This window comes from Myotis nattereri, assembly GCF_964212035.1.
Source record: "Myotis nattereri genome assembly, chromosome: 17".
Classification (NCBI taxonomy): domain Eukaryota; kingdom Metazoa; phylum Chordata; class Mammalia; order Chiroptera; family Vespertilionidae; genus Myotis; species Myotis nattereri.
The window spans coordinates 27,377,702-27,404,582 of record NC_138092.1 but is presented as its reverse complement, the minus strand read 5'-3'; the positions used below and the strand labels follow the sequence as shown (position 1 = coordinate 27,404,582).

At 49.7% G+C, this 26,881-nt stretch overlaps 1 protein-coding gene across 1 annotated transcript; it reads right to left on the bottom strand.

The window, feature by feature from the left end:
- Window positions 1–304: 304 nt before the first annotated feature.
- ZHX2 (zinc fingers and homeoboxes 2) lies at window positions 305–8,501 on the bottom strand (the record flags this gene model as incomplete). Its single annotated transcript, XM_081111315.1, has 2 exons — window positions 305–1,787; window positions 5,966–8,501. The coding sequence occupies one exon, from the start codon at window positions 8,499–8,501 to the stop codon at window positions 5,970–5,972; it is 2,532 nt and encodes an 843-aa protein (XP_080967441.1). The 3' UTR covers window positions 305–1,787; window positions 5,966–5,969.
- Between the last annotated feature and the right edge of the window lie 18,380 nt (window positions 8,502–26,881).

The window sequence follows — 26,881 nt, the reverse complement described above, 5'->3', positions numbered from 1 at the left end:
GGAGAGGCAGTGTAGGCAGGGACCAGGAAATGAGGGAGCTACAGCCACGTTTTACTGTGTGTGTGTGGTTTTTTTTAAAGTATATTTTTATTGATTTCAGAGAGGAAAGGAGAGGGAGAGAGATAGAAACATCAATGATGAGAATCACTGATTGGCTGCCTCCTGCACGCCCCCTACTGCACATACAACCCGGTATGTGCCCTTGACTGGAATCAAACCTGGGACCCTTCAGTTCGCAGGCTGACGCTCTATCCACTGAGCAATACCGGCTATGGCTTTCTTTCTTTCTTTTTTTTTTTTTTTTAATAAGAAGAGTGCAGGTTAGATTATTTTGGATTTTTTTTTGGTGTGGGGTGAATAGGAGAAATTTGGAGGTCAACGGGTGGTAAGGAGAGGACCGATTGCATATAGCAAAGTCCCCAAAGCCAGAGGCACAGGTGCCTGGAATGTCATCTCAGACCTGCATCCAGCTTCCTCCAGTGTGCCCTCCTTTCACAAACACCCCTTTCCATGCCCAGTGAGGGAGTTTGCCACGGCCTGGGAGCCAGACAGAAATGAAAGGACCAGGAGCAGAGGAAAAGGTTATAAAAATGTTTAGTCTTTGCTTTATTGAGTTACAGCAAAGGAGCAACAAGTTAGAAAAATTGTGTGTTTTTCTCCAAACTCCCTAGCATTTTATTTGTGCAATGTACTCAAATGGGGGGTGGGTGGGTTGCACACACAATTCATATTGCAACATGTACACCAGATATGTCTCTTGGTTCTTCTTTAAAAGTTAGAACTAACTGGGAAGAAAAGCGCACTCAGGAGTCTAAAATTGGCCCAAAACGAACACACAAACAAAAAAATCAATTCATGGTGAGGCTTCAAGCTGAAATCTTGTCAAATACCACACTGAGAAAAGGCAGTTAGGAACAGAAACGAAAACCAACGCGGTTCATCTTTGTACCATCTAGAGAGGAAGATCTCTTTTTGTTGCCATTTTATAAAAGTAATGACAATGCTACAAAGGGGGGAGCCCTTTCTGTGAGTATCTAAAAAGGTGCTTTAAAAGGACAGCCACCTGCTCCCCAGGTCGCCCGGCAATGGCTGGGCCCCAGGTCTGACTCAGAGGCCAGGCCATTGAGAAACCAGACGTGCAGGAGGCCGCTGGGAAAGCATTGTGCGTGGCTGCCCCGGGATCCCAGAGGCGGCTGGCGGAGAAGTGGAAACAGATTTGATTTGGAAGATCTGCCCTCTGTAAACTCTCTCCAAGTTGAGTCCGACGCCTCCCCGAGAAATCTCCCAAATTTCAATCCACCTTTAAAAATGAACTCTCCCTACCTAAAATCCAGTAGATATAATGGCACTAATGCTAATATTATCCCTTTCCCCAAATTAATAAAATAAAAAAGAAAAGGAAGGGGAAAAAAAAGCGCGTGTGACCAGCCCCCGCCTCCTGGGAAAAACCTCCCGATGATAGTGCTGGAGATGGAAATTGCCCGCGATTAAAAAGGTAGCAAAATCCCCACGTTGTACAAATTGGTTCCCGTGGAGCAAGAGGTGGGGGACAGGGCAGAGGAGCCAACTATTTACAAGGACCCATTGAAAACGCAGTGGTAGGACTTTGGCACGATGAACAATTCCCACCGGTCCTCTGGGAGGCGCCTGTGACGCCGCTCGGTCCGTGCCTGCAGGGACAGGCCAGCTAACTAGGTGCGGCTGGAGTCTCTGGCCAGGTGGCCCCGCAGGCCTGGGAGGGGAGTTCTCTTCTTTCTTCACAGACAGAGCCGTTCTGACCGACTTCCCTAGAAGATGACACAAAACCAGAGACAAGATGTCAGGGAGATGGTGGCTGGTGGCTGGGGCTGGAAATGACCCCTTCCAAAGCCAGTGGGGGGGGGAGGGGTGTTGGGGGGAGGGAGGGGAATGGGGACAGGAGGAGAGATGAACAAACACCCTTCAAGTTTGGGGCCGGTTTTAAAGTGTTTCCTGAGCACAATCTGACCAGATTAGGAGGCAGCCTCAGAACCAGGGTGGCTTCCTAGGGGATCACAGGGGGGTGACCTGTGTGATTCCTGCATCATTACGAGCCCCTTGATGATTCCTGTACAGGCAGCCAGTCGCAGTGTCTGCTCACAGGCTCTGGAATCAGACAAATGGAGATTCCGGTTCTGACCTTGCCCACCTGCTGGCCCTGAGGCAGTGCACACGTGACTTATTCTGCCAAGGGCTGTGTTTCTGTGTCTGTAAGACACGGGTGATAACAGCATCCGTCTCTTTGAGTGGACAGCGACTGCTCTTCTCTCCCTCAACCAGAAAGCTGATCCAGGATCTCCCCACCTCCTAGCTGCGTGCTGAGGCCAGTGAAGCTCCCCAAACTTGACTCACTTTATAATTCATACCCCAACGGCTTCTGAGAGGGATACAGATCAGCCGTGAAAAACAGGCAGGTGCTCCAGAAATATTGCTTCATTTTTCCTCAAGGAAGGCTTAAATGTAAAATCAGGACCTTAGGCGTAAGCAAATTCGTGTGTGTGTATGTGTGTGTGTGTGCGCACGCGTGAGAGAACACACATTTTCCTCCTGTCTCATAAACGAAACTGACCCCTGTCTCTTCAAGTGATTGGCAGAAGCTGCCACTTTTTAGGTAAACCTCAAAACTAAGGTGGTTCTCTATCTGGCAATGAGGTTTTTCTCCTTCCCTGTGTAATTTCTTATGGACATGAACATGCAGAATTCTCCAAGCATATGCATTCATAAGGAAGAAATGCTGAACAAGGCCCTTAAAAAAATATAAAAACAACACCTTGCAAGACCAAAGGGATGATTCAGAGAAAGGGACAGAGCGCCTTTTTTTCGGCTTTTGCAGAGATCCCAGATGTCTGCAGGAACCGCTGCACTTGCAGTCTCCTTTGGCTTTGTGCAGGGTGTGTAGCCCTGGGCGGGACTCGGCTGTGGGGCGGGCAGCTCTCTCACAGTGAGTCTGGGAAGACGCTTGCTCGGAACAGAGGAAGAGGAAGCAGAGGCAGGGCTGGTGTCTTCGTCTGGGCCCAATCGCCTTCCCCCCAGCAAATCCCAGCTTGCAGGCCACTTCCCCGAAAGGCCTTGTCCCAGATGCCATCAGCTCTCTTCGCTGAGTGTGCCTGTGCCGGGCCTTCCCCAGCACAGCTGTCCTCAGACTGCCTGGCTAATTGTACATCTTACGAGGCCCGCGGCGGCATGGACGGTGCCCAGTGTTCACTGCTGGCCCCGTCCCTCCCTCCCTACACCGTGTCTGGCCCACTCAGGATAAGTTCACATTTCAGGCTTATTTTTTTAAGAGTGTCACAGCGATTTTGACCATGTGGCCTCTTGCTAATATTGCTTTTTTAACCTCTTGGGTTTCTACCCAGAATCTTACCCCTTGGTCACAGGCATTCCCCAACAGCAGAGGCCAGTGACCCGATGGGCCACCTGGGCCCAGAGCAGCAGGTCTCCGCCTTGGGAGGAAACTGCAGGGCCATCACGCCCATTTCCTCACGGCCACTATTCAGACATTTCTGCCGCGTGGATGCCCAGCCTCCCCCTGAACTCCGCCCAGGACAGGGAACCCACTGCCTCCCACAGCCGCCCCTTTCTACCTCGGGGACCACTTGGGATGTTAAAAAGTGCTGTCCCTAATTCTGTAGCAAAATCTGCTTCTCTATTATTTTACCCTTTGGGGAAACACGAAACAATTAGAATTCTTTCCCCACTCGATAGCTTTCCGTTTCTCTTTCTCTTTCATTTTCCCTGTAGGGATTTCCCCAAGCCCTTCGGACTCAGGAGAGAATAACACTGTGTTCCATGGGAAAGAAAAACAAGCACTGTGATAGTGATCTATTATCTCTCAATCATATTTCTGAGGCAAGTTGCCTTCGATAAGAGGGGGCATGGCCTGATTTTAATTAGAAGGACAATACAATGGCATGGAGAGGGAGTAAGCGATTTCCCAGTGGATAGGGAAAAGCCCATTCCACTCACAGTCATCCCCACACCAGGCCTCGGTCAACTTTGGCACATCTGGCAGAAGCTCTTTCCCCGTAGCAGTTTGGGGGGCTCTGGGGTTGGGGAAACTGCTGAGACTTATAGGTCAGGTAAGTCTCCCCTCATTGCTCTCAGGGAGGCTCAAGACAGAAGGAATCAGAGGGGTCACTGCCCCTTCCTGCCCTTTTCCCTTCACTGAATGTTACCCAGGTGGCTCAACAGAATTTGAGCAAATGGGGTCATATTTGAAACTCACTAGGCAGACTCCAGATGAGTCTACGAGCGTGGGCTGGCACACAGTAGGTGTTCAGGATGCATTTGTCAAATTGAACTGGACCCTACTGTCTAAAGCAGCGGTTCTCACCCTGTGGGTCGCGACCCTTTTGGGGGTCGAACGACCCTTTCACAGGGGTCGCCTAAGACCATCGGAAAACACATATATAATTACATATTGTGTTTGTGATTAATCACTATGCTTTAATTATGTTCAATTTGTAACAATGAAATTGGGGGTCACCACAACATGAGGAACTGTATGAAAGGGTCGCGGCATTAGGAAGGTTGAGAACCACTGGTCTAAAGCAATCATGTAGACTTGTATCATGTATCAGAAAAGGTCAAGGACAGCAGATAAGGAAAACTAGGAGTTTTCAGGCAGATTCTGATTGGACAAAACCCATTTCTCTTCCACTTTATCAAGAGAGAGAGGGGCCAGACTGGTAGGGTTTTGCAAGAAAGTGGCCAGAGGGAGGACAAAACCCAGGCAGCCAGACGGAGGTGGGTAGCTGGCACTATTGGTGACATCAGCAGCCTTTAGCCCTCTTCCTGTCATGCCCCCTCCCTCTGAGCTGCTTCCTGATCCACAACCCATTACTGCTTCCTCCTTCCTTGGAGGAAGGCTTGACGCCATTCTGTGATTGGCTGCTCATTAAATTGCTCTTTTCATACCGGAAGGAACTGGCTAAAAGAAGGTTTCCAGAAGACTTTATTTTTTTTGCCAGGTGCCTCATTTTATTACTGGATAAATGAATGAATGAGTGACATGGCCAGCCACAGCTGTCCAAATTCATTAATAAAGAGGCATGGTCATTTCCAGGCTCCCTTTGGGACTTTTTCAATCATTCTGGAAGTCCGTACCTTTATTTTATTATTTTTAACGATGACATGGGGGCGGGGAGGGCTTTTGTGCTTTGGCCAAGGTGGATCTTTCCCTCCTGCGTCCTTCTCCCTCCTACTCCCCACGCCCACCTCTGACATCTTTTCTAAGTGTACCACCAAGCAAGCTGCTATGCTTTTGGCCTTGATTTGCACAGACCTCTTGTGAAGCACAAACACCAAGGGCTTGGGTGGCATGTCCCATTATGTGGATGACATGGCCATTAGTAACCATGGCAACCTCCCTTCCCAGGCCTCTGTGGCTCCACGGGCCTAATTTACACCAGTCTCGTCCAGATTGAAGGGGCTTGGGGGACCCAATCAGCAGAGCTAGGAGCAGGGTTACTTAATGAGATACACAGGGCACCTTCCATTCACCATGACAAGGCAAATGCCCAAACCTTTCAGGTTAATAGAAACGACCCCAAGTCTATAGCCAGTAAACGTAGATACTTACCCTTTAAAAATCCAAAAAGAAAAGAAAAAAAGGAAAGGACACATCCTTTTCTTGTTTGTTTTTGTTCTTAGAGCAGCGATCACAAAACAGGCGATTACAACTGCAACTAGACTTTAGAATGGACAGGCCCAAAGGGTGGTGTCCAGACAGGCCACAGGCCACAGGGCTGTCACCCATTAGCGCAGCCTTTTAAATAAGAACATGAAATCTATGAGCCCCTACTTTTCTTCCTTTCAAAAAAAAAATAAAGAACCCATCATCTTTGTCAACATTCTCTGTACCCTACGAACTCCATTGGCTCTGGCAACCAAAAGAAAGAAACCCAGCATCCTCCCCTCCTTGCCCGGGGGAAACAGGTGGCTTTACCTGTCTAGGCCTGGCCAGCCTCGGGAGGGACGCTGTCGGAGTCCGAGTCGGCCAGCTCTGCGGTGCCTTCCGGGGCAGTCTGGCTCCAGCTGTCTGACCGGTCAGAGGTGGCATCCTCCTCTCCGACCGTCACCTCCACCCAATCCACAACGCCTGACTCCCCGTTTTCGCCACTCCCCTGGCCTTCTCGGCTGTTGCCCTCTGACCTGTCCAAGGTGGCCTCTGAGGGCTTTGCTGGCAAACCCTCTTTTGCTGGCTCGCTGCCCACTTTCACCCTGGGCACCAACTTCTCCAAGTCCTCTTCGCAGAGCTTTTTGGGGTCCTTGTGGTATTGCAGGCCCACCTCGCTCCCGTTCTTCGGGCTCTCGGTGACGGCAGCCTTGACAGCTTTCCTCGACAGGGTGTCATAGCCGTGGTCCTCCGCTATGTGCTGCTGCTGGTACTGCTCCATCCACTTTAAGGTCCCGGTTTTCAGCAAGCACCTGTTCTCTTTGAACCAACGCACAATTTCAGTTCGAACCAGGCCTGTCTTTGCTGCTAACTGGTCATACTCTTGGGGTGTAGGCCACTGGGTTCTTGCAAACGTGCTCCTCAGGAGATGGACTTGTTCTTGACTTTTTGTAATTGCTGGTGAAGGACTGGGCAGAGAACTGACCAGTTGGGCACTGGTGAGCTGGTCAAGTCGAGACAGAGCACCGTTGGGGGCCACCCCATCCTGGCCTTTTTTGCCAGACCCCATGGAATCCAAGACCGCTTGCTCCATGCTGTCCCGAAGCTTCCTCCGCTCTGAGAACCAGGAGTCGATCTCCCTCCTGCTCAGCTTGGTCTCCACCCTCAGCCGATCCAGTTCCGCTTGGGTCGGAAAAGAGCTTTTCAAAAAGCTGTCTTCCAGGATTTTAACCTGACCCTGGGTCTTCTCTTTGAACTTCTGTGGGGCAAAGTCTGGGTAGGCATGGTACGTGCGGCCGTGTTGGGAGGCCGAGATGGCCAGCTGGTCTTTGGCAAGGGTTTCGCTGGTGATGTGGACGATGCCCCTTTGGCACCGGTACCGGTGGTCACTGAACCACTTCTTGATCTCGCTCCTGGCAAGGCCGGTCACCTCGATGAGTCGGTAGATCTCAGCATCGTCAGGGAACTGGTTCTGGAGAAAGCTCGCCTTGAGGTGGGTTATCTGCTCCTTTGTCTTCTTGCGGTCGCTGGCCGCGGTCAGCGAAAGGCTCGCCACCTTGGGTGGGGGCTCTGGCACCTGAGCCACCTGAGCCACCTGGGCGACATGTGGACGCTTGGGCTCAGGGGCCGCCTGCGGAGTCACTAAAGGTCTCTTCTGGCTGTGGCTGGTCACTCCGGCCACGGCAAGTGTGATGGGGGAGCAAGCGACAGTGGTTGACCCGCTGGTCACCTGAGTCAGCACCAGGCTGGTCTGGCCCAGGATCTGGCATGGCAGAGCTGTCTGGAGGATGGGCTGAGACATCTTTGTGGGGGCCAGCTGGGTGGGCAGCACAGTGATTGTCGGGGGGACTGTCTGGATGGTGCCATTAAACATCTTCTTCCGGGCCTCCTCCACTTCCTCTGGGGACCAGCTGATGCCGTGCTTTAAGCGCTGGGTGGCAAACCAGATTCTGATGTGCTCCTCTGGGTGTTTGGACGCAGCTGTGAGCCAGGACAACTCAGCCTGGGTCGGGTAAGGGAACTTGTTGAAGGAGTTGATCATGGTGGCGTTCGTGTCCAGGGCAGAGTTGTATTTGGTAGTATTCAGCGGGACGGGGACCTTGGGGACCAGGTTGATGTTTGGTGGGAGCTGGACAGAAGGCGTGACGTGCCCTAACTCCTGGAGCAGCTCCACGCTTCCGAGTCTCGAGAGGATCTCAGCTGCGTCTGTCACCAGGCGGGCAGTCCCTTCCATGTGGTTCTCGGGGGTGGCCTCCTCGGGCTTCTTGGGCACCTTCTTGGCATCAGCTTTCGGTTTCCCTGGCTTCATGATGGGGGTTTTACTCACCGAGATCCCAGGGTCATTGTCACCACTCCCGGGGCCGCTGGTGGTGATGGACACAATGTGGTTGGTGGCTTCAATGGACTGCTCTAGGACAGTTTGGTTATTGCGCTTGATCAACTTCAGCTTGAAGTTGGTCTCCCCAGGATGGAACTTGGAGTTGTGGTCGGACAAGGAGTCGTACTTTTTGGTTGTGAAATTGCATTCAGCACACACGTAGAGGGGGTTGAGAATCACGTTGGGGTGCTGCATGTCCACGTGCTCCGTGAACTCATTCAGGTTTTGCGTGGAGTAGGGGCAGTATTTGCACTCATAACCGCCTTGGAGCTTTTTGGAGGGGTTCTCCCCTGTCGATTTCACCTCTATCACTTCATTTTCTTTGGAAGAGTTTTCAGGTTCCGCTGCCCAACTGCCCTTGGCCATTTCAGGCTGTGGCATGATGATCCCCTTTTCTTTGGCCCTGTCTCCTTCCTCAGGCACATCTTGTTCTAGAACTTGCGATGTCCGAACCATGCACGGGGTTGTAGACTTTCGTTTGCTCGCCATGCTGCCTGCCTGCGTGCGATGGCTTATTTTGGGGCAGGGGTGGGTGGGTGGGGGGGCGCGTAGGGAGGGGGGCAGTAAAACTTTTGGAACAAACTTATTTGTTTGTTCAAAGAAAGGCTCTTGGCTTTATCTCCCCTCCGATGACTTTGGCTTCGTCAATGCTGAAGTCTAGTGTTTCCAGAATGATCTCAGCACAGAAAATTGTAACTGCTCCAACAGTTAAACACAAGAGGCTGCATCGTATCTGTGGGACAAGAACAAAGATAGGGTCAGTGTTTCTCTACAAGGCAAAAGAAACTAGCATTGCTTTCTGAGCTGCACCCATAACCATCCCAAACGGCACCCAGAGCAAACACCCAGGTAAGCATGAGGGTGGGCGCACGCCACAATGAAAGATTACGTTCTTCTTTTCTTCCCTCTCTTGCAAGGGAAGTGGGACCTGGCCCAAAACAAGCAAATGAGGATGCAGCTCACTCTGTCATGTTTAGAGACTAATAGATACAGAAAAGCAGCAAAGGTACTGAGTTCTGGAGTGGTGGGTGGGGTGGTGGAGGGAAAGCTGCAGATGACAAGCGGCTGGGCTCTCAAGCCGCTTTAATTGTTGGGATGTTAGAAGTAAGACGCTTTCCTGCATCCACCAAGTGGCATTTGTATGGGCATTAAAAAACAGTTATGAACTTTTGTTTCTATTCATAAAAATAAAATCACTATAGATAATCCAGAAAAATGCACTGAAGTATAAAGGAGAAAAACATTACCCCCAACATTATAGTTCCTTCATTTCACTTGAAAAGTTCCCCATTTCTATAGATATGGAGCAAAATAATGATTTAAAAATGGCTGCATGATACTACACTGTAGAGATGCACCTTCCACGACTGATGGGCTGGGCCATGTTGAGCATCTACATTCATGGGCTGATGTAGATAGAACCTTTCATTGTGTGGCTAAAGGAGAAGTGTTTGGATAGCTGACATCTGGGGAGAGGGTAATGGAGGAGATGGCATATCACCTCCTGCCCCTCCCATTGGCTTGGGTGTAGGTCCCACTGACAAAAGTGCTCAAGGCAGGAAATGAATACTTATATTCATGGGCTGCTCTGTGGGGCTCTGGGTCCACACCCATCTCTTTAGGGGCTCAGGTGACAAACCTGAGCAGGACACAGGAGGGGGCGTTTCTACCTTGTGAACCCAGAACCTGGCCACCCTAAGGCTGGAGGAGCCCTTGTATTTTCATGCTGGGCAACTTCGTCTACAGTGGTGAGGGTCCCTCAGGGTACCGGTGAGGACAGGACATGGCATAGCAGAGCTGGGGGAACCATGTCTTCTTTATGACAACCCTCAACTGACATCTTCAGTCTCCATGTCCTCACTGAACACCAGACTCTTGATCTTCCCCTCATACACGTGTCACCCTCTACAGAGTTCTTCACCTCCATCAATAACTCCACCATTGCTCCCTTGGGCCAAAGACCTCTTGGCTTCACCCCACACAATTCATCCATCATCAATCCTGTTGACTCTGTCTTCAAAAGACATCTAGTATCAGACCACTTCCACCTCTTCCTGACTTTTCTCAGCCAACGTCATCTCCCGCCTGGAAGTCTATACCAGCCTCATGGGTCTCTTGCTTCCTTCCTTTTCAGAGCAGCAGAGGGATGTTTTAAGATAGGAATCAGTTCATGTCGCCTTCTTCCATGAAGCACTCTCTCAGTTTCCCATCAGAGTGAACTCCATGCCCTTATATGACAGCCGGCAAACCCTGGCACATTTTGGCTCATGCTTCCCTCTCCCCCTTGGCCATCCACCCTCCAGCTGCTGGAATAGGTTGTGACAAGTCAAAGGATGATGCAGAAATGGGGGAGAGCTGTACAAAGTAATGATGGTGGAAGGGAATAGAACAGAGAATGCTGGGTGCTGAGTAACAGGAGACGCCTTTAGAAACAATAGAGACTATAGCAGTGCGGTTGGTGGTTGGGGTGGGGGGAGAGCTTTAAGAAGCTATTTCCTGTCCTAGCCGGTATTGCTCAGTTGGTTGGGCATTGGCTGGTGCACCAAAAGGTCACTGGTTTGATTCCCGTCAGGGCACATTCATCCCCAGTAGGGATATGCAGGAAGCAGTGGATAGATATTTTTTTTTCTCTCTCCCTTTAAAATCATTTTTTTTTTTAAAAAGCTATTTCCTGTTACCTGTGTCTGTGCTTAGCTTTTATTGTTCAGTTGCTCAGACAATTTTTTTTTTAAAAGAAGAGGCTTGCTGAACTGGTTAAGTGTAGGCAGGAAAATGCAGTAGCAAGATGCTATTTACATGCACAATCTTTACTATTCTCACAAGACCAACAGATGGCTCTAAGCTCCATTTCACAGGTAAGGAAACTGAGGCTCAGAGAGATGAAATGTGCTGCTGAGGAAGATGAAGCCCAGATTCTCCTTCCTCCATCCTCACTGCTTGGTCCCTATAACGATTCAATTTCCCAATACTGAGTCTATAAATTAGATTTCTCACAAATTCCTAGTGGCTTTCCCCCTCTGGGAGTGTTCAAAGGAGAAAGATTTTTTAATTGAATTATAACATATTTTTCAAGTTGCTACTCTGGAGACACTCTTATATTAGGTAGAAGAAAGCTTGCATGGTTTCCTCCAGCAAAAAATAAAAATTAAAAAATTAAAAAAAATTCAGTGGTCGAAATGCTGTTTGTGGCTGTTCCATGTGGCCCACTACATCAGTGTCACCGTGCATTTAGGTGACACAGGGCCCTGAGAGGAGGCTGGTGTCCTAGGAGTGACCCTACTCAGTTAGTGGCTTAGGGTCAGAGGAAGCCAGCTATGCCTGAGAAGGCAGACCCTTCTGGGCCCGTGTGAACATGAAGCCCAGAATTTTAATCATTCACTCAGGGACAATGGTCCCAAAGCTCAGACTCTTCCAGCCCTTCAGTAGGCGAGGATATGGCCTCCAGCTGCCTCCTGCTCCTCAGCACTCACCATCAGGTACACGTGCTCGGTAGAAAGGGCATAAGCTGGAGCCAGGCCTCCCTGGTTTGAAACCTGGCTCTGCCACTTACCAACAGAGGAGTTCATCCTTCTCTGGCCATAGCCAGGATGCCTGCCTCACAGGCCCCAAACCCACATGCACCTGAAGGACACCAAATGCAGCCCTCCCATTCCCCACAGCCAGCCTCAGTTTCTGCAGGTGGAAAATGGGGTGAATCTGCGCCTGTAGGATTGGACTCAACACCTTTAACACTGGCACATTCTGGTTCCCTAAAAGGGTGACCTGAATTAGTGAGCTAGTATTAATGATGACGGACTTGGCAAAGCGAGGTTCAGATGGACCGTTCCGCACCTTTCTCCTCTTCAATCTACCTCTGATCATCCCTACCTTTCCCCCCACAGCCCCCCTCAGCTGCCAGCCCTGGATAAGCTGCTGCACATTTACACCAGCTCATCTCACCTCAGTCATGCTGCTCCGAAGTCTGTTTATTCATCTTCTGTACATGCCCATAGAAATTTCTATGGCAACTGCGCCAATATTTTTAGTTCTCTCAACGCTGCCTCTCTGTTTTAGTAAAAGATTCTGCCTTGAATGTTTCTGAGAAGATCAAGGTCACCTGATCAAGCTCACAAGACAACAGTCACCTTTCCCCCGATCTCCACACCCAGGTCTTTTCTCTCCACCTCAGTGGAAGTAGTTGGACTCCCCACCATAAGGCTAATAACCCTGCTACCTGGCCTCCAACCCAGCACTCACCAACTCTCAACTCCTTTCACCCAATATCCTGGGTGTTTGTGCGTTACAAACACTCCAGGTTTCCTAAAAGAATAAACAAAGCAAAACAAATGGGAAAAGCAACAGTGCATTTTCCAAAGCTGCTCAACTCCACCATCGTCTGCACATTATTATACCAGATCTTGCCTCCTATGGCAGCGATGAAGAGCTCGGGCTCCCGAGTGGAAGAGGCTCGTCTCTAGGCCTGGTCCCACCACTTGTCAGTGTGTGAGCCTGGGCAAGTTGCTTCAGTCTTCTGCGACCTCGGCTTTTCCATCGCCATATGGGGATGGAAATGGTACCCAGGGAGCTATCCGAGCACAACATTCAGCTCTGGGCCCTGTTCACAATGAGCTCTGAGCTCACAACACCGGGTACCTGTTGTTAAAATGATGTAACCATCAAACCTCTCACGGGAAGTTTGAGATTCCTCCTGTTCATCTCTTCTGCACTGCACTGCTCATCCCTCGCCCCCTGTATTCTGTTCTCCTGCTCTGTGCATGCCTTTTGAGGGAATTGCCAAATGGATGCCACATCACTGCCTCTGAGGGGCAAACAGTCTTCGTGAAGTCCCCTGCCCCTGGCTTCCCTGAGCTGTGTTCCCTGTTCTCCCTTGGCAGCCCCCTCTTCACGACCCCTTCCGTTTTCTGCTCCCATAGATGCCTCTCCATGCCCTTGGCTGTTCCTTATCCCTCTCCTCGCATCCTCCTTGGTGATCTCATCCAGCCCAAAGCCTAAACTCATCCTTGCAGATAGATGTTGACCAGACCAGCCTTTCCAGCCCTGTCTCCTCTGTGCAGACTTTCCATTCTGACTGTGAGGATGAACTACACGGACTCGTGAGTGGACAAAACTGGAGCAGCCACTGGCACTGACATTTGATTATTTTAAAAAAACAAGGCCAATGTGATTCATGAAAACCAAGGAAATAAAATAAATTAAAAAATGAGTGATCCATATCCCATAGGTTGGATAACAGACTCTCCTCAGCCCCACCTGGAAGGTGTATCTGACGGGGCAATCTGGCCAATGCTGGGCGGGCCGGTCTTGGAGCCTCTTCCAACTGTGTTCTCTGTGCATCCATGATCCTCACTGAGAGTTTCTCAAATGTTAACACAAGAACCCAGCTCATCACCTGCCTCCCAAACACAATCTTTCCGTAATGTTTCTTTATTCCAAGTAAAAGCACCACAATCTACTCAGTCATTCAGGCCAGAAACCTGGATTTCTCCTGCTCCTCCACCCTCTCCCCACCGCACAGTGCATTACGCACCAGGTCCTCCTGACTCTGCTTCCTTGAGGTCTGCTAATTCTTCATTCCTCTGTGCTAAGCTGAGTCCTCCTCAGGGTTTCCCTCAGCAGCTACATCTTGGCCTGGCCTCTGGGCTTTACCTGTTTGCGACAGGCATTGCCCGTACAGCATCCTTTCCTTCCTCCTTGGCAACGACTATCCAGTTCTTTCTAGAGAAAGACCCCAATCCACTCATGGCCCATGTGTATCAACCAGCAGTGGACATGTGACTTGGTCCTGACCACTCACAACATCATGTCCCCCAACAATAGTGAGTGATTAAGGGATGGGCTCATGACCCAAATGGAGCAGTCAGAGCCAGTGCGGCTCCATTCCAGAGCTCTCATTGGAACCCTTGGGAGAAAAATGTATTCCTTTTCCAGTGGATTTCCTGACGGGATTGGATATAAGTGCAGGAGCCCAAGCAGCCATCTTGCCACATGACGGGGAACATGTCTGAGAGCTGAGCTGAAAGCTGAGTTGAGAGATGCAAAGAGTGAGTCCTGCCCTAACCGGTTTGGCTCAGTGGATAGAGCATCGGCCTGTGGACTGAAAGGTCCCAGGTTCGATTCCTGTCAAGGGCATGTACCTTGGTTGCGGGCACATCCCCAGTAGGAGGTGTGCAGGAGGCAGCTGATCGATGCTTCTCTCTCATCGATGTTTCTAACTCTCTATCCCTCTCCCTTCCTCTCTGTTAAGAAATAAATTATATATATATATATATATATATATATATATATATATATATATATATGAAAGAGTGAGTCCTGACAACATCCTACTGAATGCTGCTCTGCCTGAATCCAACATGCTTTCCTACTTTTCCATGAGGTCAGTTTGCTTAAGTCAGTTTGATAGGCTCTTTTTTTTGTCACCTGTAACTGCAAATGTCCTGACAGGCAGAGTTTCAGGCCAACCTCCTCACTGCCACCATTTCTTCCTAAAACAGCAATTCTCAGCCTTTCCCACCTCGATAGACAAGCTAGGTGACCCAGTCATTTGCAACATTCTCTCATTCTTGTGTTGGCTATTATTCCACACTATTTGTTCTCCTTTAAGAAAGAATCTCAGGACAGTTGTGAGAGTGACACTTTTATAGGAATAACCTTGAGTCCTTGCTAATCAAGAAAAGTGAGTCATTTGAAAATTTCAATGCCTTATTTTTAGAAACAGACAACTGATGCCATGACTGAACATCATGTTTCCAAACACGAATCTGACCACATCATCCTCGTCTTCAAAACCTCCCTAGGGGGACTGGAGCTGGCCATGACAGGTGCTCCTTGTTACACATGCCCATCCTCAAACATTCTGGGCATTTAAAAAGGGAAATACAGCAGAAGACCTACATTTTAGAAATAGAAACATGGACCTTGGAAAAGAGAACACAGCTCAGACACAGGTTTGTTCATTCACTCACTCACTCACTCACTCACTGTTGAGTGCCTGCTATATGCCAGACACTGCGTTAGATAATCAGGAAATAAGACATACCATTCCTGCTCTCAAGGTGCCTATGATCTAGGAGGGGAAGACAGAAAATAAATAAAAAACAAAGAACTTATAGATAGTGTGGTAAGTGCTCTGAAGAGTTTCCTTAAAAACATGATGGTGACTGAAGAGCTACTTTCCATGAGATACTCAAGGAAAGCCTCTTTGAGGAGAGGATCCACCAATCAAGACAGCAGCCTGGACAGGATAATGAGTGTCTAGGAGAAGAGAGGAGACACACTGACTACTTCTGACACTCCACGCTTACTGCAAAGTAATGTCCAAATTATTCATTATCCTGTAACAATTCCATTCTCCCCAAAGACACTTTCTGAAAGGTCTTAAAAAGCTTCATTGAAAAGTACAACTATCCTTTTGTCAATATGAAATCAAAAGTCTTCCATGGTTTTATAGTGTAAAAATGTCTTCCCTTTCCTCCCTGGGACAATTCAGATGAACATGAGATAAGTTGAGCGCTCCAAACAGCTCCAAAAAAAGAGAGGGAAGTGGGGAAGTCATCTGCATTTAGGTCAAATGTTAGAAAACATTTTAATCTCAAGGAATAGTTTTTGCAAAGTGAACTAAAAAACAAAACTATCACATGCGTTTGGAGTAGTCAAAATAAAGCGCTGTCTTGATAGCTTATGAACAAAGACCTTGCACCCAAGTGTACTGTCTCCCTCTAATGAGAGAAGCCAAAGGAGAAAAACCAGGATTAAGAAGGTCCATGGGGCACTGGCGTTGGAAGGCTCTCAGAGGTGACCTGAGCTTGTCCATCAGATAAGGCAACCATGACATCTGGGAAGGGAAAGAGCACAAGTGTGGTGAGAGGACCCAGGACCTCCTCCTTCACCATCAATTATAGGACTTCAGTGGCCTATCTATTCGGGGCAGGTGGGTGACATTTCTCTTCGAGGTGGGCTGTGTTGGGGGGATGGGTTCTGCTGGGGGGTCATCTGTCTCCAAGGTCATGGTAAGCTCAAGGTGTTTTGAGCTGAATTGGTCCTTGAGAAGCCAGTTAAGCAGAGGGGGTCAGTCCACTAGCTTTGGGTTTGAATTGAGGCTCCATCCAACACCTCCCAGTTGTATGATGTTGGCAAGATACTGCAGCTCTCCTAGGTATGGTTTCTTTACCTACAAATCCAGAGGTGAATGCCTACCTCATCGGATTGTTAGAATGCCGCAAATGGCATAATGCTTATAATGACCCCATCAAAATACCATGCCAGGTACCTACAAATGCTCAACAAATGGAAGCAGTGTTGATGGTGACGCAAGAGCAGCTCCACTGTGATGTATTCCAACGCAGGAATTAGTGTTGTAGAAAGATTAAGGCTAAATTAATTCCCTGGAGGGGCTTGAGGTAGCTCATGACTCAGATCCAAGCCAGGACAATCAGGAAATTGTCATTGTTTATGCCTGCCTGGGCTTCAAATCACAACTCTATCACATTGTAACTAACATCTTTACTACCTCTCTTTCTCTAAGCAATAATCTAAACAACAACGACAACAGATTAAGACATATTTTGAAGCAAAATGGCTTCACAATTTTTGCACTTAATATTTTGCAGTTAATTATCATCTTTTCAAGGCAAAACAAACTTTTTTTCTAGGTAGAAAGAATCCTAGCAGTCGCCACCACACACAGGCACACCCCCACGCATCCTCAAACATGGAAAACCAGGGCTGGGGGAAGTGTGATGTGTTTCTGAAAGAAGAAAAAAAAATCTTGCTGAGACAGAAAGAAAAAGGAATGAATTCTGGTTTTCCATGTAGCACACATAAATAAGGCACTTTCAAATGTTTAAGATGGGCCTGCTCTGATTTACAAGCCGTCAAATTCTGCTATCAAAACATTTAGAGAGGCTGTGAGACGGTTGGGATTTATCATATCGACAATTCCCCGTGTAACCTTTTCATTTCATTCCTTGGGTGATGTGCGTACACTCCATCTTCCCAGAGCCTGGAGAGGAGTGAGATTTCTCTATTCCCCAGGCACAGAGCAGGGCGAGACAGGGCTTTTCAGAAGTCGCTGCTTCTGTGTGTCAGATCCCGCTCTCCCTTCTGTCCCCCAGCCCTCCCTCCAGCCCACCACCCTTTGCATTCCCAAAACCACAGACGTCTCTTGAACCCCTTTCATCTCTACCTCGAAGAGCCTCCCCTGCACCTCAAAGCCTGGGATAAAGGCTGAAGGTTTACTTGTACTGTCTGGCACAATGTCCTCCACAGAGCCATTCATGCAAGCCAGTTCAATCCCAGACAAACCACACAGATTTAAACCGCACCCAGGGGCTGTGTTTCTCATCTCTCTGCACAGGACACAGGGCTAATAATGAACCCCTAAAACAAGCATGTCAAACTCAGAAGCTAACATGGGCCAAATAAACAAGGTTGAAATTTCTGTGGGCCACAGCAAAACAAAAGCTTCAATTTTCATAGACACGTAAGTTTATTGCGATAGAGACACGCTGAATACAAAGGGCTGAAGTAAATCAGTCATCATTAACATAAAATAAGAGAACATTTTAATAAAAATTAATATTTTTTTCTTGAACATTAACTTCCCAGACACTGAATAACTGCACAAATTAATAAGCGTAATGCAAATAAACCTATTTTTCTTGTTGTCTGAAAGTTCATGAAATATTTCCTGTTGTGCACACCAAACAAGTCAGTCCAAGACGAATGACATGGCCATCAGCTGCTAAAATATTCGCTACTAGTATTAGTGGGGAGAAATGGTGTGCCTGTGCGTAAGGCACGTAAGGGAAATAAATGCAACACGTTATAGTCATCAGCCATTAGTGAATGTTGTAGTTCGTTATTAATAATTATGTATAACAGTATATTGTAGAAATTAAGTTACTAAAGTTTTATTAAAACGTTTCTTGCATACCGTTATATTGGCTGGGCCACAAAAATTTTCATTGTGGGCCGCGAGTTTGACATGCTTGCCCTAAAATATCCAGGTCCTAATCTCTGGAACCTTCGAATGTGGCCAAAAGGACTTTGATGATGTCATTAAGGATCTTGAGATGGAAGGATTGTCCTGGATTATCCAGGTGGGCCTTCATAGAATCACAGATGTCCTTAAAAGAGGCAGATAATTGACCATATTCCCTATGCTGTATTTTGCATCCCTGGGACTATTTCATAGCTACCGATTTGTGCTTCTTAATCCCTTCACCTCTTTCATCCAGTCCCCCAAGGCCCTTCCCTCTGCAATCACCAGTCCAGTCTGTTCTCTGTGTCTATGAGTCAGTTTCAATTTTGTTTGTTTATTTTGTACTGTAGATCCCACATATAAGTGAAATCATATGGTGCCAGGGGGAACACTTTCTAAAGTATATGATTATCTAACCTCCATGCTGTACACCTGAAACCAGTACAAAATAATGTTGAATGTAAACTGTAATTGAAAAATAAAATGCAAAGTTCTTAAAAGAAAAGAGGCGTGCAGAGGGAGATTTGGCTACAGAGGAGGAGGCGACATGATGATGGAAGCAGAGATTGGAGTGAGGTGCTTTGAAGATGGAAGAAAGTGCCACAAACCAGGGGATACAGGTGGCTGCTGGACGCTGGAAAAGGCAAGGAAACGGATTGTCCCCCAGAGCTTCCACAGGGAGTGTGGCCCCACCGACACCCAAGGCCTCATGGGAGTTCACTGTGACCAGTTGAATGGTTTACAGGTGGTCCTGCACAGTACACACATGTCACCAGGAAGTGAATAACTTCAAGGAAGTGTGGCAATTGGCCATGGTGTTCTGTGGTCACCCATGTTCCCGTGGCCTTGAAGCAGTTGGCCTGACAGCACAGTGGAATGACCTTGGTAGCCACAGGAATGGGAATACAATTCCCATTTTCATGGAGCTTACTATCTAGGGCCGGACATAGCCTTTCATTAAGAAATCACACACATTATTAGCTAATGACAACTGACAGCAGCTGGACAGCCTGACTTTGTAGGGGAGGGCATTTCTCCAGGGCAGGGGCAGGGACTGTCACCCTTGGCTCTACACGGCATCAGCTGGGGAGCTCTTTAACACTCCAGTGCTCGGGCTGCACCCCATACCCAGTACGTCAGATTCCGTGGGGTGGGGTCCAAGCACCTATATATTTAAAAGTCCAATTCCAGTGGGAAGTCCCGTTGGAGAAGCACTGGTCTCAGGCCAGCCACCTTCCAGGAGACCAGGACCATGGTGACACTCTATGGAGGACTCTAAGTGACACTCTAAGATGGGGGGCTACCTCACTCTGTTCCCCTGCTAGGCGGGATCATGAATCGGGGCTGCCATCCCACTTCAGCAGGTGTCAGCAAGAACTGGGCATTCTACTTGTGTTCCCTGCTCCATCCCACTCGCACACCCATCCCAGCTCAGGCCTTCCTCCTGGGTCCCTATCCTGTCACAGCAGGCTCCCCATCTACCTCCCGTACACGGCCACTGGGCTTTTCCCGGGCATTGTCCAAACGGCCGCCTTGGGATCTGTCTGAAAAACAGATCATGGCACACTCCTCCCTGGCTGAACCCTGCCCTGGCTCCCCCAAACTAGTTCAAATTCCTCAGTATCATCAAAATTTTGCCGATACTGTCCGGGCTTTAGATCCACCCTAAGGCATACTCACTGACTCTGAACCTTCGCACACCCCAACTCCAGGCCCCGTTCACACTGTTCTCTCTGCCTGGAATGCCTCTCTCTCCAAAATCTTCCAGTCGAACTTAGCCTGTCTTCCAAATGTAGCTCAGATCCCTTCTCTCACAAGAATCTGTCTGATTCCCTCTGCCGGGTTGTTTGGTGCCTCCCTCAGCCTCAAAAATCACCATGTGAACCTTCCACAGGGCTCTCTTAAGAGTTACCGGTCTAGGTCTCTCCCCATTGGGTCAGGGCTCATTCTGGGCAAGGACCCTGTCCTCTTCATCACTGTGTCTTCGATAGCTCTGAGCACAGGGCTTTGGTCAGTAGGTGCACAATCGACATTCACTCAATCTATGAATATCGATCACACCCTATTACTTTAACCTCCAGCCCAGTGGTTTCCAACCGGTGGCCCATGGACCACTGGTGGTCTGTGAGGCCCGAAAGGTTGCTGACCGCTGCTCTAGCCGGCACATCTCCTTGGTGTCTAATGCAGTTTGCAGAAGACAGGCCCACTGAGAACCTCATTTGGCAATTATTTGATTTCAACGGGGGATAACAAAGGAGTACTCTCTCTAGGAGCTCTTGTAAGTTATATAGTCTCCCCTGGATTTTCTTAATAGCAGGATATGGCTGACTCAAGTTCAGAGCAGGCCCAGAGGTCTGTTAATACTCCTGTACTGTTAGCAGTAGCAACTCAGAGAGCCTCAGCTACCCAGCCACCTAGGATCAACCCTCAGGATATATGGCATGTTGGATCTCGTGCTCTCTCTGTCTGGGCCACAGGCTGTTCATTGGTTGGTTGACTGGTTCATTCATTCATTCATTCATTCAATTAAAGATGTACTGAGGGCCAACACACTATATGGGCACTGGGAATGCTGTCCTCTGGAGCTTATATTTTGGAGGATCATGGCGTAGAGACAAGCCCCAATTGCTATACTCTGTCTCAGCTTTTCACTTGTAGAATTGTGAGTTATGATCAATTTCTATTGGAAACTCCTAGGTTTTGGTGTTGTTTTAGGCAGTAATAGTTAACCAGAACAGAGGCAGAGTCAAGATATTAACCAAGACTGAGAATATGCTCTATATCTGGACTTCAAGACTGACAAGTAATTTTAAGAATGAATGAAGGGGCCCTGGCAGGTGTGGCTCAGTTTAGAGCGTCAGCCCAAGCACTGAAGGGTCTGGGTTCGATTCCTGGTCAAGAGCACAAGAGCACATACCTGGGTTGCAGGTCTGATCTCTAGTCCCAGTCAAGGCGCATGCAGGAAGCAGCCAATAGATGTGCCTCTTTCACACTGATCTCTCTCTCTCTCTCTCTCTCTCTCTCTCTCTCTCTCTCTCTCTTTCTCTTTCTTCCTCACCCTCGCCCTCTCCCTCCCTGCCTTCCACTCTCTATAAAAAGCGTGGAAAAAATATCCTCCGGTGGGGATTAACAAAACAAAATAAAACAGAAGAGTGCATGAAGGGTGCTGAGGAAGGCCTGCGGTTGAGTGCAGATGCCAAGTGTTCACACATCAGGCTTGCACTTCCATTCCAAGTCACCTCTGATGAGGCCACCTGGCTGGTTCTGTCAGCAGAATAACAGACACAAGCTGAACTGCCCCCTCTGCAGCCCCTGACTGTCCCTGGGGCAGGTAGAAACACATGACCAGAAGGCAAGAGAATCTCTTTCTATTACACAACATTGCTATTAATAGCCCAGCGCTGGCCACTGTGCCAGGTGCTTCACGTGTTACTGCTAAACTTCACAAACTTGAAAGTAGGTGTTTTACAAATATGGAAACTGCAGCTGCGAGATGCTGACGAACATGCTTGAGGACCAGCACTAGGCCAAGGCAGAGCAGGGGGTTCAAACCTGGGCTCCAAGGCTTGGCTTCTGAAAGAATCAAGATGCTCAAAGATGGGGTGACCTGACCCAGGAAATGGGGGGAGGGGGAGAGAACAGGAGAAAGGTCTTTAAAAGACATAAACTCTAGTCAAGTTATTCCAAGGTCTCCCTTGAACGGCTGCCTTTGGTCAACATGGAAGGTTCCAGACACCAACCTGGAAATTTCTCACAGGCTCAGAGTTTTGCGGGAGCAATGGCTATCTATGTACACGCTCTGCAAAGGGTTTTCTGCAGGCCCGAGAGACCCGCGCTGTGCAAGTGCTAACATCTGCTGATTTTGTAAGTGGATATATTTAGTGGTGGAACAGTTTTTCTTCCAGTTTCGTAACACTTACAGAAAAAATCCTGCTTGTCCTATTTTTTCCTTTTTCCCCCCTTTCCTTCCTTTTCTTTCTTTCTTTTTTTTTTTTTTTCATGAACTTGCAAATGATGTTGCCATTCTTTCCATAGCAACATGCTAGGAGACCGACTCTACTTTGCTGGGAGAAGTCTGAGCAGGACCCGGGAGGAGGGAGAAGAAAACGCAGGGATGGGGTGGAAAAGAAATGCTAGAACTTCAACAGCCAACGTGAAGGCCGAGAGGCCTTGAGCCTTGTCAGGACCAAGAGAACAAGTGTCCCCAGCACCTGCTCCCAGCCCTGTGGCGGGGTTGCCTGCTGTACCTGGATGGGGGGGCAGGCTTGCATTTGCTCCCCAAGGAGCCTCCTGACAGTTGTATCGTTCTTCCTGAGCTGCTCGCTTCCTTCAGTTCTCTTTCGATCCTTCTGCTGACGCTAGGGAAATAGCTTTAAGTAGGTGACAACTTGTCTTCAGTACTTTTGAACTCAAATCTCCTTTTTAAAGGAAGGCGGATGCTGACATTGGGGAAGGGCTGGAGTGGGGAGGAAGGGAGGGAAAACCAGCCCCAAGGCTGGGCCCCGCAGTCCCCACTTCCGCACACTATCTCCTTTCTTCCTCACGATGGCCCTGGGTGGACATTCTTATCTCCATTTCCGGGAGGAAACTCTTGATCTGAACCCTAGACTCCAGAAGGTGCCACGTCTAAGCAAGAGCTCTAATTCTGCGAGCAGGATGTGAGCAGTGGTGTCAAGCCTGTGGTTTGGTAATGCCGGGTGTGCCTATGTGGAGCTCGGCCACTTGGCCCGAAGGCCGAAAAGCCAGCGCCTCCTAGCCAGGGTGCCAAACGTTAAGCAAATCCTTCTGCCCTTATTCATTCCAACGTCACCTTTCACCTCTCATTTCTATTCTCTGAGAGGCTGTGGTGAACTGAAGAGCACGTGGGATGGAGAGTGCCTGGCAGCCATTAAAAAGAATATATGACCTGAGAACATCCTCACAGGATGTTAAGTAAAAAATGAGATTACAGCACACCATATGATTCCATTTATGTGATATCTGGAAAAGGCAAAACTAGACAAGAACCAGTGACTTCCAGGGTTGGGGGTGAAGGTTAGCTGTAGAGCACAAGAGAAATTTTCGGTTGATAGCACTTTTCTATATCTTAATGTTGGCGGTGGTTATTCAACTACATTGGGTTTGTTTTTATTTTTATTTTTTTTCAGAGAGGAAGGGAGAAGGAGAGAGAGAATGAAACATCAGTGATGAGAGAGAATCACTGATCGGCTGCCTCCTGCACGCCCCCACAATGGGGATCAAGCCCATAACCCAGGCATGTGCCCTGCCTGGGAAGCGAACCGTGACCTCCTGGTTCATAGGTTGACGCTCAACCACTGAGCCACACGGGTTGGGCTACATGGGTTCCTTGAAAGCCATAGAACTGTACCTGGTGGTGATGACCCCACAGCCTGGACTATATGGGAAATTTGCCTTGGTGGCCCCGACATCCTGCTCAAGGCTGGGAGAGCGGCCTCTGTCGAAACACTGAGGCCGAGGGGGATGTGAAGGTGCGGGTCCTCCCCCCTAGCACCCACCCACACCCCAGATGGCTTTGGCTCTTTCCCAAATTCCGATGCTACCCGCTGAGCCTGGGGGTGCTAGAGAGGGAGGAGTTACCTTCTGCAAGAACAGCGAGGGTTGTCAGGGAATAAAGCATTAGTCAGACTCCAGCTTTCGTCTTTCCTCTCCCATTCATTTTCCACGCCCTGAATGAGCTTACTCCCTCAGCCTCCGATTCAGCTCCCCATTCTTGAATTCAGCTCCCGTCCTCTTCTCTCTCCATGAAAGCTGTGCTCAAAATCCATGATTTCTTAAGGGCTACACCCACGCAGCGTGCTGGGTTCTGCTTTTGTCCTCGGGGCCTACGGCAGCCTAACGGCCCCCTAACAGAAATACTGGTTGAATGACTGACATGACAAAGGCAGGGAGGACGCAGTTCTGCCTGGGAGCTGTAGAATTCCTGTATCTCCGGCTCCTCGCCTGTACAATGGGGATGCTAGTGACACTTACTCATATGATAGTGAGGATGCAATGTGTTTAATAAGGGGCATGGTGCAGTGCTTGCGTCAAGGTGAGCGCTCAGCTGATGTTAGCCATTAGTTCTGTTGTTAACAACCTAGATCAGTCCAGACAAGAGGACAGAGTCCTGCGGGCTATGAGAGATAAGAAAAAAGGAAGAGGGATCATTTCCAGTGAGGGGCCTGGAAAACCGTAGCGGTGCGGTCCGTGGTGTCTTCAGACGAGCATGGTGAGAGGAATGCCAGCGGCTCTGCAGGCAGAAACTGTACCGTGGTCGACACTGATGCCTGCTCTCAGCGAGGACAGTGGGATGGCGGTGTGTGTGCCTCGTCCGCCTAGGCCATGCTTTAGGATGCAGACGTGTCAGGGCATATTTGGAATTCTGCTAGGACAGGCCTGCCAATACTTTCTTGAATTCTAAGGCCTAAGGGGTGGTTTGGGAAGTAATGTGCCTGTAGGGAAGCACACTGCCGGCATCAGAAGGAAATGCAGTTCTGACTGCGGCCTGCTGCCTGATCTGCATCAGAGCATCCTTTTCCCCAGATCCCAGCGATCCATGTCTAATCCTAAGAGGAGGGGACAGGTGACAACGGACAGAGTTGTCTCAACAAAACTCTCTGCACGTGCTAGGGCCCCACGGTGGATGTAACACGTGTGTGTGTGCGTGTGTGTGTGTGCGTGTGTGGGTGTGGGTGTAGGGGAAGAGTCTCCTCATTGCAGCACGGTCCACTGTGGGCTTGACTACGCTGGGGGAGGGGACACTGGGGGGTCTTGGCGCTCTGGCACTGCACGGTGTAGATGCCATATGGCCTCAGAGGGGCAAGGACAGGAGGCCCAATGCTGGTAGAGGCAGGTGGTTTCTCAGTGGCTCCTTAGGGTGAAGAACACCCCCTGAGGACTCCCAGAAATAGTCAGGGGGCTGGAGATGATCAGGGGCTGGAACCCCCACCACGGTGGGTGGAAGCCAAGTCCTATGCATAGTGCCCCACAGGAGAGCCCCAGGTGGGAGCCCTGAGAAACACAGGCCATAGCTGCCACGCCGTGTGGGGTGAGTGCTCCAGGTGCAGAAGGAGCGAGTTGGCTGCCTGGCGGGGGTGCAGAGGGGCTGGAAGGCTTCTCAGGGACAAGAGTAGAGCCAGGGGCTGTGGCCGAGGGGCTGGAAAAGAAGGGCCATCCTGGACCGGAGGAGAAGCACAGAGACATGGCAGGGAATGCTGGGTCAGGGAACGGCGTGGATTTGGGGTGCACGGAGGTCAGGAGACAAGTGGTGGGAGATGAAGTTAGAGGGCAGGGGATGGGGAAGGCAGGTCAGGAGGAGCAGCCCCGTAGGAGCGAGGACTCAGCTCTGTTCCCTGTCCCGTCAGTACCAGCACCTGGGGGAACTCCATGAGGGACGGTTACATGACGGGATGGAGAGGAGGATGGAAGGAATTGGGATGTAGGAGAGGGCAGAGCGATATGCGAAGGAAAGCCCTTTTGGCCTTTTAAAGGAAAGCGAACTCGAAAAGCAAGATGATAAGCAAATACAGCCGAGGACGAAGGGTGTGCGCCTAAGAGGTGTGTTACATTCTCAGCCCTGGGCCTCAAAAAAGTACTTACACGTTTCAAAGAAAAGATACAGAAGAAGAAAGGCACGGAAGCCCCTCTCCACTGGATGGAGGTGGAAGGCACAAAGCAAAGGGATGATGAGAGCGTTCCCAGGATGCAATGCAACTTTCTGCAGGCATCGGGGGCTGTGGGGTGGAAAAGGGACCCCTCTTCGCCGGGGCCGGTGCTCCCTGCCCAGCCTCCGAGGCTCAAAGGGACGCGGCTGGAAGATGCACAGGCTGGGTCGCCCTGCCCAGCAGGGAGGCAGCCGCCCGTGAGCCGCCGCTCCTTGTTGCCTGTCTTTGGAGCCTTGCTGAGAAGGAGAAAAATGGGGCCAGAGCTGAGATGAAAGAGCCTGTCATCTCATAAAAGAGCCAGGCGATGCTCTGAAAGGCGCAGAGCAGCCAACACCTGCCATTTGCACTTCAAGGCTTGAAATCCACCCAGGCGGGGACTTGCCTGCCCTTCCCCGCCGGTGCCTTGGGGACCAGCGTCTGCTGGTCGGGAGCCGGAGGAGCAGGAGGGGAGGCGAATCTCCGAAGAAGCCCTAAGTCTGAAACCCGCATTTAAGAGAGCTGGGGACTTAAAAATCCATCATCCCCTTTCCTTGCCTGCCAGGAGTCATTCCCCACTTTTTTTGGTCTTCGGACCACGGTGTGATGGTGAAAAGTCTCCCCCACCACCAACAGAGCTTCTCTCATCGCCATCACAAAATGAGACGCCACCGGGCTGAGACCCGGACCGGTCTGCTTCAGATGACACTCATGTAGCCTTTTCTGCTTTTATTTGGTCTCCTGAGAAATTCTGCAACCCTGCCGGAACCCACGGCCTGGCCGGGGCCCTGTGAATCACTCAGATGCGGGAGAAGAAATGTTTCCGTGCGGACATGTTTCACGCATCTCTGGGAGCGGAAATGTAAAGCCAAGAAAGCAGAGAGCAGAAAGGGGCGGACGATGTTCCAAGTGAATTCCCCCAACGATCAGTCCAGGACCGCGAGCACATTTCTTGCCATCGATTTTCTATTTTCCACAAATGATCTAGGAGGGGCACTCAGGGAAATCTCCGAGCGTGAAGAGAACACGCTGCCCTTTTGGGCTGTGAACCGCCAAGGTGGTGGGGGAGACCGCGGGGAGCAGGGCTGCGGGGAAGGAAAAGCTGCAGGTTAAGTTCGGAGGCGGTTGGAGGTGTTGCTGAGCCACGTTCGTAGGATGGCGGGCTCTCGGTTACCTGCGGTAACTCTGGTCCACAGGGAGAGAGCCCCGGGAGGGGGGTCAGGAGACCTGAATGCTGTGCTGGTCCG